This window comes from Triticum aestivum, chromosome 6A (assembly GCF_018294505.1).
Source record: "Triticum aestivum cultivar Chinese Spring chromosome 6A, IWGSC CS RefSeq v2.1, whole genome shotgun sequence".
Classification (NCBI taxonomy): domain Eukaryota; kingdom Viridiplantae; phylum Streptophyta; class Magnoliopsida; order Poales; family Poaceae; genus Triticum; species Triticum aestivum.
This window is the reverse complement of record NC_057809.1, coordinates 94,346,151-94,359,514: the sequence shown is the minus strand read 5'-3', so window position 1 is coordinate 94,359,514 and position 13,364 is coordinate 94,346,151. Positions and strand designations below refer to the sequence as shown.

General features: G+C 48.9%; 2 protein-coding genes across 2 annotated transcripts; one reads left to right on the top strand and one right to left on the bottom strand.

Annotated features, from left to right (window-relative positions):
• Positions 1-5,543: 5,543 nt before the first annotated feature.
• On the top strand, positions 5,544-8,335 carry LOC123132257 (exocyst complex component EXO70A1). The gene has a single exon (XM_044552043.1). It carries the CDS (start codon positions 5,840-5,842, stop codon positions 7,847-7,849), a length of 2,010 nt encoding a protein of 669 aa, XP_044407978.1. The 5' UTR covers positions 5,544-5,839; the 3' UTR covers positions 7,850-8,335.
• Positions 8,336-10,248: 1,913 nt separating this feature from the next.
• LOC123132258 (polyubiquitin 11) lies at positions 10,249-12,143 on the bottom strand. Its single transcript, XM_044552045.1, has 2 exons — positions 11,948-12,143; positions 10,249-11,095 (listed from the first exon to the last, which is right to left on the bottom strand). The coding sequence occupies exon 2, from the start codon at positions 11,093-11,095 to the stop codon at positions 10,406-10,408; it is 690 nt and encodes a 229-aa protein (XP_044407980.1). The 5' UTR covers positions 11,948-12,143; the 3' UTR covers positions 10,249-10,405.
• Between the last annotated feature and the right edge of the window lie 1,221 nt (positions 12,144-13,364).

Sequence of the window (13,364 nt, the reverse complement as noted above, 5' to 3'; positions counted from 1 at the left end):
CCTCAATAGGATTAACTGTAGCATCGAAACGGTGGCATGTGAAAATGAAATCAGAATCCCAGCCACTGATCTGCGGCAGATCCATGATCGAGAACCTATCTAGAAAGGGCCTACGGGAATGCTTGCCTTCAAGCCCGTAGCGGCTTGTCATTTTGTAATTTCTGCAGGTGCCGCTGCACGTGCATGCATGGGCCATCGCACGTATACTGATTGGATCTCGCGTCCGAGATTCCACACGCAATGATCGTGTGTTCTTCTTTTTCTATGTTCAATACGATCATGATTGGCGTAAGATCAAGATCCGGCCTTGATTTGAACGCGGTTTCACGAAGAACAAATGTAATTCTCTACCATATATATGCTATAGTAGCTTCCTTCTCAAAATCAAATAAAATCATGCCCTATTGTTAGAAGGAAAATTACTTCGAAAATTCGTGAGGCAAATCGATACTACTTTTCCAAAAGATCCAACTTTATTAATAAAATAAAATGATTTGAAACACAAACGAGGATCTTTGTTATCAAATGCCAACCATAAATAAATGGATCCTGGATTAGTACCAAGATCAAGTCCTAGGCAAGGAAACCTAATTTTAACATGCGTATAACAATGAAAATGACTCCCTCTTTAGTAAGGTTATACTAGCAAATGTGTGAACTGAAATATGTCATTGCCATGTGAGCCTATATACTATTACATGAAAAATACTACACATTTCATTTCTTTTTGGAAAATACGCCATAGTGCACACATTTACATTATGTGACACAAGGAAAATGTACAAAGATAAGTAAAGGGCGGTGCATACATAAAGGATATATCTTTTTCACGAATACGCAAAGCTTGTGTATCATTCATTGATAGAAGGAAACAACATGAGTACATGTACAACACATGGCACGAACGGCATGCATGAGAAGGCGTGGGCATGGTGCCCAGAGCAGAGAGACAAGGGGTGCTCAGCCCGAACAGAGAAGAATAAAAACACACACAGCTAAACCCACCGAGCCTAGGACATAGAGGTGTGGGCCGAACTAGCAAGACGTCGAACATCTCCAGAGCCAACACCGGGGATGCCGCGAGCAGGCAAGATGGCGCCTTCAAGAAGGGGAGCGACGTCATGACGCCGCCGTCATCCGATTCGAAGAACCAGACCAAGGGTTTCCTTCGATGCTCGAAGAGGGGCACGGATAAAGGCCATGGCAGCGTCTCCAGGAAGGGAAACGACACCCACGAGTATCGCTGGCGCCAGCATCGATAAGCCAAGCGGAGCTTTTGCCCTGGCCTAGGACCGAACAATCCCAATGCCGCTGGTTCAGGGTCTAGAGATTAGGGGGTCAATCCGCTGGTTGAGACCACGACCGCAAGAGGAGGGTGGGGCTGCACATTCCACCGAAATGGGAAGCACCGGGCGTCGCCGAGAAAACGCGAGCTTTGGGGCTGGCGCGGCATGGAGGTGGACAAGGTCAGAAAGGCAGCGTTTTCATCACCGTACAAAGCTGAAGCCTTAGAAGGCCATTGACTCCTAAAAGATCTAGCAGGTCCGATGAAGTGCCGATAGACTGAACTCTCCATGCGCTCCCCTGCTCCCAAGGCTAGCAATTTTGTCCTTTTCAAAAAAATCTGATTTTTTGTGAATATTACCCAGACATGTGTTTACAATCCAAAAGATTAAATCTTCAAATATGTATTTTTTTTGAGTGGGGCATTTTGGAGCTCGGACTCCATGGAGGCCAAAATGTTTGAAAAATTCAAAATTTAAACTTTTCAGTTTCAAGAAAACTGTACAAATATACAAGGATGTGATGTATACGTGTGTAAAAATTCAGGATGAAATACCTTGAAATGCGACCTGTACAGAAAAAACAAATTCATGGACTTTAATGATGAATAGTATCATGTCCTAAAACGGCCCAATTGTTTTTTCGCAACCCTCGTTTCAACGTATTTTGTCCTGAAAATTTACATACATGTGTGTTATGCCTCCATTACGCCTGTATTTTTTTCCAATTTTTTTTTTGAAACTTAGAAATATGAATTTTAAAAATTGCAGATGAGGGCCTCCATGGAGCTCGGCCTCCAAAAGCAATTTTCATATTTTGTTCTCAATATGTATTTTGAGTTTGAGTTTGAATTTTTCTAGAGGTCCTAGACACGTCTTTAGAACATTTGTAATGTATTTGAATTGTTTTGAAATATTTGAAATTGTTTTTTAAGACATGGGAGCACCCAAGTGATGGGATGGGAGCTACTAGTGGCAGAGAAACAAATCCCAAGTTGCGCTAGCAAAGAAAAAAGGGAAACGTTTCAGAACGGCGCGCCGGCCGAACGATTCGGCCGGTCGCGTCGCGTGCGCTCGATCAACCCACAGGGATCGTGCGTCTATCCTTCGTCTTCTGTGTTTTTCTTTTCTTTTTGTCTTATCTTCTTGCTTCCATCTCAACCGACCACCTACCATCCTCTTTCCCCGGCGAGCACCAACAGCCTCGTGTGCAGCCGTGCGCGCCTTTGCGACTGGTACAAACCAGCACAGGACCCCAATCCCATGCCCTTTTTGCTGCAACCTCGTCGCCATGGAAGCGCCCTCGTGCCCTGCGCCTGTCGCCATGGTCGAGCGTGACGGGGGCCAGGACCGGATGTTGCGAGCTGCAAGCCAAGCGGTGCGACGAGCGATGGCCGGAGCTGCAGCTGACACCCCCGCAAGTGAAAAAGAATTGCAACTATTGACAGAAATGTTTCAACAGTACATATTAAAGTTTCAACCATAGTTGGTTTTTGCTACTACCGACGAAGATTTTTGCTACATCCATCAAGGTGGAGCTGAACCTCACGACGGCGGCGACGGCGATTTGCTGCAACCGTAATCGGTTTTTGCTACTACCGGCGAAGTTTTTTGCTACAACCGTCTTCTGGTTTTGCAACGGAGGCCATTTTTGCTACAACCGTGTCATTTTTTTGCTACTACCGTCTGTGTGTTTTGCTACATCCATTTCATGAGGCCATGGCGCTTTTTTACTGATCGAGATGTGCCCCCCGACGACGAGGACGACATTTTTGTTGCAACAGCCTCATTTGTTTGCTACTACTGGCGACGTGTTTTTGCTACATCCATTCACAAGGCCATGGTGCTTCAAGCGTGGCGACGAGTTTCGGTGACGTTTTTGCTACAACTTGCGGCACGGAGTGGGGTGCTACAACCGACGGCGACCATGCTACAACGGCGGCCAGTGAGAGCGGCAGTCGGTGGTGATCCCAAAACAAGTTGTTGTCACCGGAGACTCGAGTTTTGCTGCAGCCGACCCATCGAGTTTACTGGAGCCGGTGGTGGTAGAATGTTGGAACCGTCAATTCAAATTGCTACGATGGCGAGGTTTTTGGTTGCAACCGCTATGGAGTTTTGCTGGAACCATCATGAAGAATTGCAGGAAGCGGCTTGGATTTTTGCTGGAAGCGGGTACGCACCAAGTTGCAACCGTTGAAGTTTTTGCTGGAACCGTCATGAGAGGCGACCAGGTGAGGTGCTTCGCGCTTGAGAATATCGCCTGAGGAAGGAGGAGACTTTTTTTGCTAGAACACTAGTGTTGCAACCCCTTTTCTTTCTTGCTGGTACCGGCAGCAATTTTGCTGGAACCCGCTACAGATTTTGCTACATTCATTCGCACCCAAGCTGCATCCCGTGACTGACGGCGGCGATCATTTTTTTGTTATAACAGTTGTAGTTTTTGCTACGTCCGTTGAGGATTTTTGCTACATCCTTTTTCATGGTGGACCTGCAAGCTTGACGGCGATTAGCTGCGGGCTGGGGTGGCCAGCAAGTGCGGGCGGCGCGGGGGTGCCCGACGAGCACGGGTGCGAGCGAGCACGGGCGGCGCAGGGTGGCCGGCGAGCGCGGGCGTGAGCGCTGGGCGGCGCGAGGGTAGCTGGCGAGCACGGGCGCGAGCAAGCGTGGACAGCGCGGGGTGGCCAGCAAGCACGGGCGCGAGCGAGCGCGGGCGATTCAGGGTGCCGGCGAGCACGGGGGCGAGCGCTGGGCGGGGCGGGGGTGGCCAGCAAGCACAGGCGCGAGCGCTGGCGACGAGCACGGAAGGAAGAAGACGACTCAGTCATTGCTATATGTAAACCGTTGATTTCGTACGGATCCAACGCTCAGCAGCGGACCGGCCGAAACTTGGGCCGGCGCGCCGGCGCCTAGCGTTGGCCAGGAAAAAAATGGTTTTTTTTAAATAAACCATTAGCTTTATTAATTGCAAATAACAGTTACATCGTCTATAAAAAGAGGTACAATTTCATCCATGGGCTCCTCAAAATAGTCATTTGTCACGAAATTTTTTGCTAATTTGGCTAGTTCATGAGCTACCTTATTTGCCTCTCTATTACAATGTTCAAACCTAGTAAGAGGAAAATCACATGCCAAAAAATAGCAATCATCAAAAACCGCCGCCGCCGCTCCCGCTGATTGTCCTCCATTCTTCATTGTGTTGATGACTTCAATATTGTCTGAGTTGACATGAAGGCGATTACATCCCGCCCTCTGTGCAAGTAATAAACCAAACCTTAGGGCCAAAATTTCCGCTGTCAGAACATCCGCACACCAGTCAAACTTCCAGTTTCCGCCAGCAATAAATCTTCCTTTATCATCTCTGAGAACAGCCCTAGCTGTACCACTAAGCCGATCATGATCAAACGAAGCATCAACATTCAGCTTAACAAGTCCCACAGGAGGTTTGCTCCATCCTCCTTTTTTAATAGATGTATTAGGGGAATGGGCATTTACATAGTTTGTTGTTATTGCCCTAATCCCCATGGATGATTGTTGTGCGTTTTGAGCCTTACCTTCATGAACCAGCCTACGTCTATCCCACTATAAATACCAAGCGGTTATAGCTATTAGTTCACGTACATTCTGGATTCCTAGAGTAGCTATTTCATTATCTGGCTTCAGAAGTAAAAATTCTAGGATTGCTTCTCCTGCCCTATCAATAACACATGCTTCTTTAATCACCCTGCCCATCCCCAGTTTGTTCCAAACCTCTTTTGCCTTCTGACAGAGGAACAATACGTGTTTCGTGTCTTCCGGTTCATTCGTGCATGAGGGGCATATAGGCGAGACCTTCATGTGTCTATTGGCCAGTGTAACACGACATGGGAGGGTACCATGCAATGTACGCCAAATAAAGATTTTTACCTTTGCCGGACAAGACAATTTCCAAATCTTCTCCCAAATAGGGTTGACATTGATTCTACCCATGCCGTTTATATACTGCAATTTCTTTCCATGTTGTTGGTTCCATTCCTTCAAATAGGCAGATCGAACAGTGAACAAACCATTTCTCGTAAAACTCCACGCAATGAAGGAAAAAAATGATTTATTTGCTGGTTTAGCGCATGTGCCCGGCGTCGGTGAGCAGATAGAAAAATAGTGTAAAAAAATCTGGCTTCAGCTCGTTGACGACCGCGGTCCTTTCCTTTGGATGCTCCAAATCTCCTCTGACATCACCTAAACGAAAACGCAAGCGCCATCCTCCTGTCGATCACCCCGAAAATTGTCGCGGCATTCTGCCCGTGCACTGCATACGCCCCAAAGCCAAAAGTTCGTCGCCCCCTCCTCCCTTTTCCTCCGCTTTCCCTTCGCCCTCCGCACACAGCTTCTTCCTCCTCCCAACCTAAACCCGGCGAAGAAACCCCACTCCCTCTCGCTCCACCGGACGCCCAGAGCAGCCAGCCGTTTCCATCGCGAGGAGAGAGGGAGGGATCCGGACTCCAGGATCACGCTCCCTCATTGCGCTCCCCGCCGGAGCGGAGCGTCAGGTTCTTTCACCCTCTCTCGCCACGCGCGCGATGGATCAGGACGTCGACGACAGGGCGGCCGCGAGCGTGGCGGCGGCGGCGCGCGCACTGCGGACCGGGCTGGAGCGGTCGCGCGCGATGGGGCAGGCGCTGGCGCGCGGGGGGCCGCGGCTCGAGGAGATCCAGGCGGCGCTGCCGGCGCTGGAGGCGGCCGTGCGCCCGATCCGGGCGCCCATGGCCGAGCTCGCGGCGGCCGGCCCGCACATCGACCGCGCCGTGGGCCCCGCCGCCGCCGTGCTCAAGGTGTTCGACGCCGTGCACGGGCTCGAGCCGCCGCTGCTCGAGGCCGGCGCCGCCGCGCGGGACCTCCCAGGGTACCTCGCCGTGCTCGGCCGCCTCGAGGAGGCCCTGCGGTTCCTGTCGGGCAACTGCGGCCTCGCCGCCGAGTGGCTCGCCGACATCGTCGAGTACCTCGGCGACCACGACCTCGCCGACCCGCGCTTCCTCGCCGAGGTCGGCGTCGCCCTGGACGGGCTCAAGAACCCCTCCGGGTACCTCGACGGCGGCCTCCTGGCGGCCGCGCTCGACGTGCTCGAGGCGGAGTTCCGACGCCTCCTCGCCGAGCATTCCACGCCGCTCGCGATGCAGCAGCACGGCGCCACCCCAGCGTCCACCGCGCCGGCTCGCGTCCCGACCGCCGCCGTCCGCAAGCTCAGCCCGATTCTCGACCGCCTCTTGGCCAATGGCCGGCAAGACCGCTGCATCTCTCTGTATGCCGATGCACGCGACGGTGTGGTGAGTGCCAGCCTCCATGCGCTCGGCCTCGATTACTTGCACAATCCAGCTGACGACGCCCAGGAATTAGGCCCTGGGGTCGAGTTGTGGGGGCGGCATTTGGAGTTTGTGGTGCGCCGCCTCCTCGAGTCTGAGCGTCAGCTCTGCGCCAAGGTGTTTGGGCAGCACAAGGATGATGCATCAGTTTGCTTCGCCGAGATAGCGTCGCGAGCTAGTGTTCTTGATTTTTTGAGGTTTGGTCGTGCCGCTGCGGATGCTAAGAAAGACCCAATCAAGCTCTTGCGTTTGCTTGAGGTCTTTGATTCTTTGAATAAGCTGAGGTTGGATTTCAACCGGTTGTTCGGCGGAAAGGTGTGTGCGGATATTCAGTGCGAGACAAGGGACCTTGTGAAGTTGTTGGTGGATGGCTCTGTTGAGATCTTTGAGGAGTTGATCGTGCAGGTGGAGCTGCAGCGACACATGCCTCCCCCAGCCGATGGGGGTGTGCCACGCCTGGTCACTTTTATCGTCGACTACTGCAACCGGCTCCTTGGTGAGAAATACAGGCCTGTGCTTGCACAGGTGCTCACCATCCACCGCAGTTGGCGCAAGGAAGTGTTCAGTGACAAGATGCTTGCTGTCGCGGTGCTTAACATTGTCAAGGCCCTTGAAGCCAACTTTGATGTTTGGTCGAAGGCGTATGGGAATAAGATTCAGTCATACATCTTCATGATGAACACACGCTGGCATTTCTATAAGCACGTGAAGGCTACTAAGCTGGCTGAACTCTTGGGTGATGTGTGGATCAGGGATCATGAGAAGTTTAAGGATTTCTATCTGACGGTGTTTATGAGGGATAGCTGGGGGGCGCTTTCGCCGCTGCTCAACCGAGAGGGCCTAATCTTGTTCTCCAAGGGCCGTGCCACAGCAAAGGACCTCGTGAAGCAGCGCCTTAAAACTTTCAATGCGAGATTCAGTGAGATGTTCCATGAACAGTCAGCATGGATCATACCGGACAAGGACTTGAGGAGGGAGACATGTGACCTTGTGATACAGGCAATAGTTCCCCCTTACCGGAGTTACATGCAGAACTACGGGCCGCTCGTAGAGCAGGATGCAAGTGCTAGCAAGTATGTAAAGTATACTGTGGATGGTTTGGAAAAGATGCTCGGTTCGCTGTTCGCGCCCCGTCCCAGGAGATCTGGGAGCTTCCAGATTGGGCACTCCAATGGCAAGATTACTAGTGCAATGACAGGGATGTATCGGAGTGCTTCCACAGTGAAATAACTCCAGTTGAAGAATCAAGAGAACGGTTCTAAAATTTATGAAATAATGGCATGTGATGAGGGCATTGCTGTCTGCTGGCACATGAACAATAAGCTCTTAGTGATGGTGAGCAGAAGAGTAGAAGACTGCTGGAGCATTTCCTCCGCGTGTATGTGAGGTGCTGCCTAAGTTAACTTCTCCAATTCCTACCTTACTTTCTGTGTTCAGGAACTTCTTTGGTGACTGGAGAACATCTAAATGGCTTGCGGTGTATGTAAAATTGGTTGTAATTTAGGAGGGTTGTAGACATTTTTATGTGGGTTAATTGGTTACATGTACAAGTTGAGCTCCAGTCTGCAACATATATGCAAAACTAGAGTTTCAAGTACCGGCAGGAGCTAATTGGTTCCTGGTCTTCTCTGTGAAGAAGCCCGTCGTTGCGCTCACAGTCCCATGAAAGAAATTGTGTAATCACAGTGCATCGATCCTTCAGCGGTTTCTTTTGCATGATATTGTTGTAGACATATCGTAGAATAGACTGGAACTTTGCTGCTAGTCTTTGTTTTCGCACTTTTGTCCCAGATTTTCGGGTTAAGCTGAAACCAGGCATAGTTTGTGCTGGCGTGCATATGGAGGGCTGGCTTTGATGGGTAATAGTTTCTTCTCTTGCTCAGATCAGGACAGGCGGTATGTGATGGCTGCAGTGTGGTGCTGCACTAGGTTCTTCTTCTTCTATGGTTCTTGGGCTGTAGGTACTTCTACCGTCTCACCGACGACCTACTTGAAGCAGAAATTCTGGTGTTAGTAATAATTATTGTCACTTAAATTATCTCCTGCGGCCGCCAACTGAATCTTACAGAACAGAAGCATCAGAACATGTTGTCATAGAGCTCCAGCATTTTGAATTGGATTGGCTAACAAGCTTCATTGGGACAAAGGAGAAGAGTGAGCTCATCAGATGCAAAAGATGTCCCTTAATCCACGTATCCCTCCTCTGTTTTAATTTGTAGAACCTCCTCTCTCGGATGTTTTAATTTGGCTAACAAGCTGGCGGAAAGGAAAATGAAAATCCTTGCTCGGAGGAGTTATGAATGAAGAATTTCCTGTAGGCCATCTGAAGGATAAGTGGTTGCTAGCCCCACACTCATCAGTCACCTCCAACACAAGTGCTAGTAATAAGCATACAAAACATTTTTGCATTGGAAACAGAATCGTCCCCATAGCCATAGACAAGGAGATGAGAAGATGCATCCCATCAGACGTGTTATTTTAAGAAGTATTAAATCCATATCTAAGCAAATCTAACACAAGTAATTCGGACAGTAAAAGTCCTTGCACTCAGGCACACCATTTTACAAAAACTGCCCATGTCATGAATTTCTTCTCTTGTAAGCAGAAGATTTTAGAGAACAGAATAAAAAATTTTCTTAGAAATAGTGGAGGATTAGAATCCTTACAAATTTCTCCTATGTTTTGTACTCCCTCTGTTCACTTTTAGGCTCTTACCAGTGCTCCAAGGTGACCAGATGCTAAGGACGCATTATGGGGACCCCAGGAAGAAACGGTCACGCAAGCCTATGTAAAATGACTACCAACCAATATATGAAAGAGATTAATTATTAAACAATTTTATGAGGGAAGCTTAGCTATAAAAGTTAAGCATATGCATTGGGAAGACTACTCCTTCCGTCCTTTGAAGAATGTATTTCCAATATTGTTGGAAAATAAAACATTTATATGTTTGACCGTATTTGTACAACAATACATCAATATTTATGCCATGAAATTAGTAGCATTAGATTCATAATAAATTATATTTTCATCATATACCTATTTATTTTCACAAACATTGATATATTTTTGCACAAACTCGGTCAAACTTTGAGATAGTTTGACACTCTTTAAAGGACGGAAGGAGTAGTTTCTAAGATTTTTAATGCACTTGCACCTCTAAGCACCCATGCATTGGAAAAAGCCTTATAAGACGCTGTAGCCATTTCAGACAACAGTCAAAACAGTTCAATGTCAGATGTCTGAAACGTCTTATAAAAATGAAAAGAGGGAGTACGTTTGTTTGATTCATAAATTATCCACGAATTTTTCCTAAGGAATCCAGTGCACCACAACTTCATGCATTTTTTTCCTTACTGAAGACACCCCACTCCCACCAGAAAGAACGAGCAAAGACACTCCAATCGGCTAGTAGCAAGCAAGCAGAGCAAATAGAAAAAAAAAATCAAACACAGCAGCATTCCAAGATAAAAGAAACATCGATATATAACTTGAAAAATCTAATGATTTCACAGGAACATTGAGAGCTACAGCCCATAAAATGCAATCACAGAGAGCCACTACGGTGATATCACTGCTAGTTGTAAAAACTGGAAGAAACAAACCAGAAGAAACATTCAACAAGCATATTGGTTCAAATTCACTTATTCATACCAAACCATACCAGCAACTGTTTCCCCGAAACCAACACACATCATCAGGACTCATGGTCCATCAAACCAGATACAGTAGACTTAACACGAACAAGACACAGGACTAATAGCAGCAGGTCCAACGTCAGGGCAATTACTGACCACCACGGAGGCGGAGCACCAGGTGTAGGGTGGACTCCTTCTGGATGTTGTAATCAGCAAGAGTGCGGCCATCCTCCAGCTGCTTGCCGGCAAAGATGAGGCGCTGCTGGTCCGGAGGAATGCCCTCCTTGTCCTGGATCTTGGCCTTGACGTTGTCAATGGTGTCGGAGGATTCCACCTCAAGTGTGATGGTCTTGCCGGTGAGGGTCTTGACGAAGATCTGCATGCCTCCCCTAAGGCGGAGGACAAGGTGCAGGGTGGACTCCTTCTGGATGTTGTAGTCAGCAAGGGTGCGGCCATCCTCCAGCTGCTTGCCGGCAAAGATGAGGCGCTGCTGGTCCGGAGGAATGCCCTCCTTGTCCTGGATCTTGGCCTTGACGTTGTCGATGGTGTCAGACGACTCCACCTCAAGGGTGATGGTCTTGCCAGTCAACGTCTTGACGAAGATCTGCATGCCTCCACGAAGGCGGAGGACAAGGTGAAGGGTGGACTCCTTCTGGATGTTGTAGTCAGCAAGGGTCCTGCCATCCTCAAGCTGCTTGCCAGCGAAAATGAGACGCTGCTGGTCCGGAGGGATGCCCTCCTTGTCCTGGATCTTGGCCTTGACATTGTCGATTGTGTCAGACGACTCGACCTCAAGGGTGATGGTCTTGCCAGTCAATGTCTTCACAAAGATCTGCATCTGCAGAGAAGAATCCAGAACAGGATGGTAAGCCTCAAGCAGCACAGCAAGCAAAGTAACATGATAATGCTAATAATGCAGCCCTATACATAAAGCAATCGAAAACACGGTTTTGCTAAAGCACATCTAGGTCAGATATGACCTAAGTATTGCACATCTTAAGTCCTATTCCATTGATTTTAGGTGAAGATTCATGCGGGTAATCTTCTTTTAGTTTTAGTTTTCCTTTTTATGTTTGATTGAGTCACGCAATAACTATTAGCACATCTAGATGTGCCCTAGATAGACCAGAATAAACAAACGGCAGCAGCATATTTTCTTATCAAAGAGCTACTGACAGACGACAGGTTAAAATCTACAGATATCATCCATCTCAAGGGTTCCACATAGCTGCCGGACATGCTTACCATCTAAGAAAATAAACCTAAGCTTTGGGTGATAAATAATCTTATAATCCTGGGCCTATTAGGATGATATTGGTACAAGCACTATTGAACTACTGCACATGAGCTAATGAAATCGAGAAGGAACTGACGTACAAGTAGCAGATAAAACATGCATATGTTAACAAAATCCGAGACCATAAGCCATTAGGAAATCAACCAAGACGAACAGATCTATCCCTTCAATAAAAAAAATAGCAGAAAAGAAATCGCGAGGTACACGCGAAATCCAAACGAAGTCTGTGTGCGCGAATAGATCGGGGAACTAAGCTACGTTCGTAGCATCAGGCCGGGGCAGGAACGGATCAAATTCGACGCAACCACACCTCCAAGGCTCCGACTACCGCGAAGCACCTCAAAAAGCGTAGATCTAGACGATACGTGGGGCGGGAGGAAGGAGGCGGCGTACCTTGAGGCGGCGGGGGAGGAGGATTCGACGAGCCTAGGGTTGATCGGCGACGAGATTGGTTGGGGATTTTTCGTTCGTTCCGTTCTGGAGCGGTGGTGGGGATTGGAGGAGGCGAGGAAGGGGCGGGTATTTATGGCGGTTCTGACGGGCCTGGGTGGAGAAGGAATCCCGTGCCGTGACGGTTCCGTCTGTTCGCCCCGTTGTGACCAAGGAAAAAGAAGAGATTTGTTAAAAAAAACATCGTTGCAAATAAGTAAGACCCTGTAGCTGGTAGAATTTTTTTTCTTTTTTTTAGTTTTTTTACGGCCTCTTGGGGATTTACTAGAGAGAGGCGTCTCTCTCACCTCATCTCTTGCCCTTGACATCCCTTCCTCAATCCTCATCTCCTCTTCACCGGAGCCATCTGCCCTGCGCCGTCGCCCCGCCATCCTGTGTCGGCCAAGCATACCTCCTCGCCGATGCCACGAGCTCTCTTGCACTGCCTGCTCCTCGACCTCGTGCCAGCACAGTCCGCAGGCAACTTGCTGAGCCACGAGCAGTTTAGTGCGGAAGCCGACACAAGGAGGCACCCCGGTTCCTTGTCGCTTGACGGCTGCCTTCTGCTTGCTCTATTAGCCATGTTGCCCACATGCGCTAGGTCATGTGTGTGTGTGTGTATGTGTGTGTGCGCGCGCGCCTTGAGTGGTGTTGTTGTGTTGCTTGTGGTGTGTGAGCTCTGTGTGTCCGTGCTTTAGCTATAGGGTTCGTGTGTGAGCTAGTAATTTCTCTACTCCCGTTCAGACTCCTCCAGCAACCTTGTAACATAGGTTTGGTATCTCGCACTTCCTTCAACTTTAGTGTTCAGGTCGCTTGCAAGGTATTTGATCAGCTAACCAAACAAAGTCAACAGAAGGGATGAGGTGAATAAATTATTCCAATTTCATGGATACGCTATTTTTAGAGCTAAAAGATTTAGTGGGAGTAAACATCCCAATGCATGGATGCCTTTCTACATGTGCTCAAGCAGCTTGATGCTATCTATGTTCTTGAAATCGAGCTCTGTGCTGTCGGCTGGACCTTCGACCCTTGGCGCAGTGTGCTCCCATGGTGTTGACCATCTTGGCTTTCCGTCTCCTTTCAAGTTGTTCCTCGCTACAACTGTCACCAATGGGGTGATTGGTCCATGTTGCCATGTTCGTCACTTGTTGGCCATGACAGCAGTATAAGGGTCTGCACTCACGTTGTTTGGGCGGTGACCCCGATGAAAAGGTTCCAGTTCCACTGCCACCTCCAGGGAAATCTCGCTCACAGGAACATGAGTCACGAAGTGCATGCGAGATCTCAATTTGGATCACGAGACCTTTCCGCCATTAAGGGCATCTCCAGCCGTTGCCCCCACCAGGACGCATAAAAATCACCCCCTGGGGGCGAGCCGGCG

Bases quoted from the DNA above. Each gene is read 5' to 3' on its own strand.
- LOC123132258 (XM_044552045.1), bottom strand. From the start codon at position 11,095: ATGCAGATCTTTGTGAAGACATTGACTGGCAAGACCATCACCCTTGAG.
- LOC123132257 (XM_044552043.1), top strand. From the start codon at position 5,840: ATGGATCAGGACGTCGACGACAGGGCGGCCGCGAGCGTGGCGGCGGCG.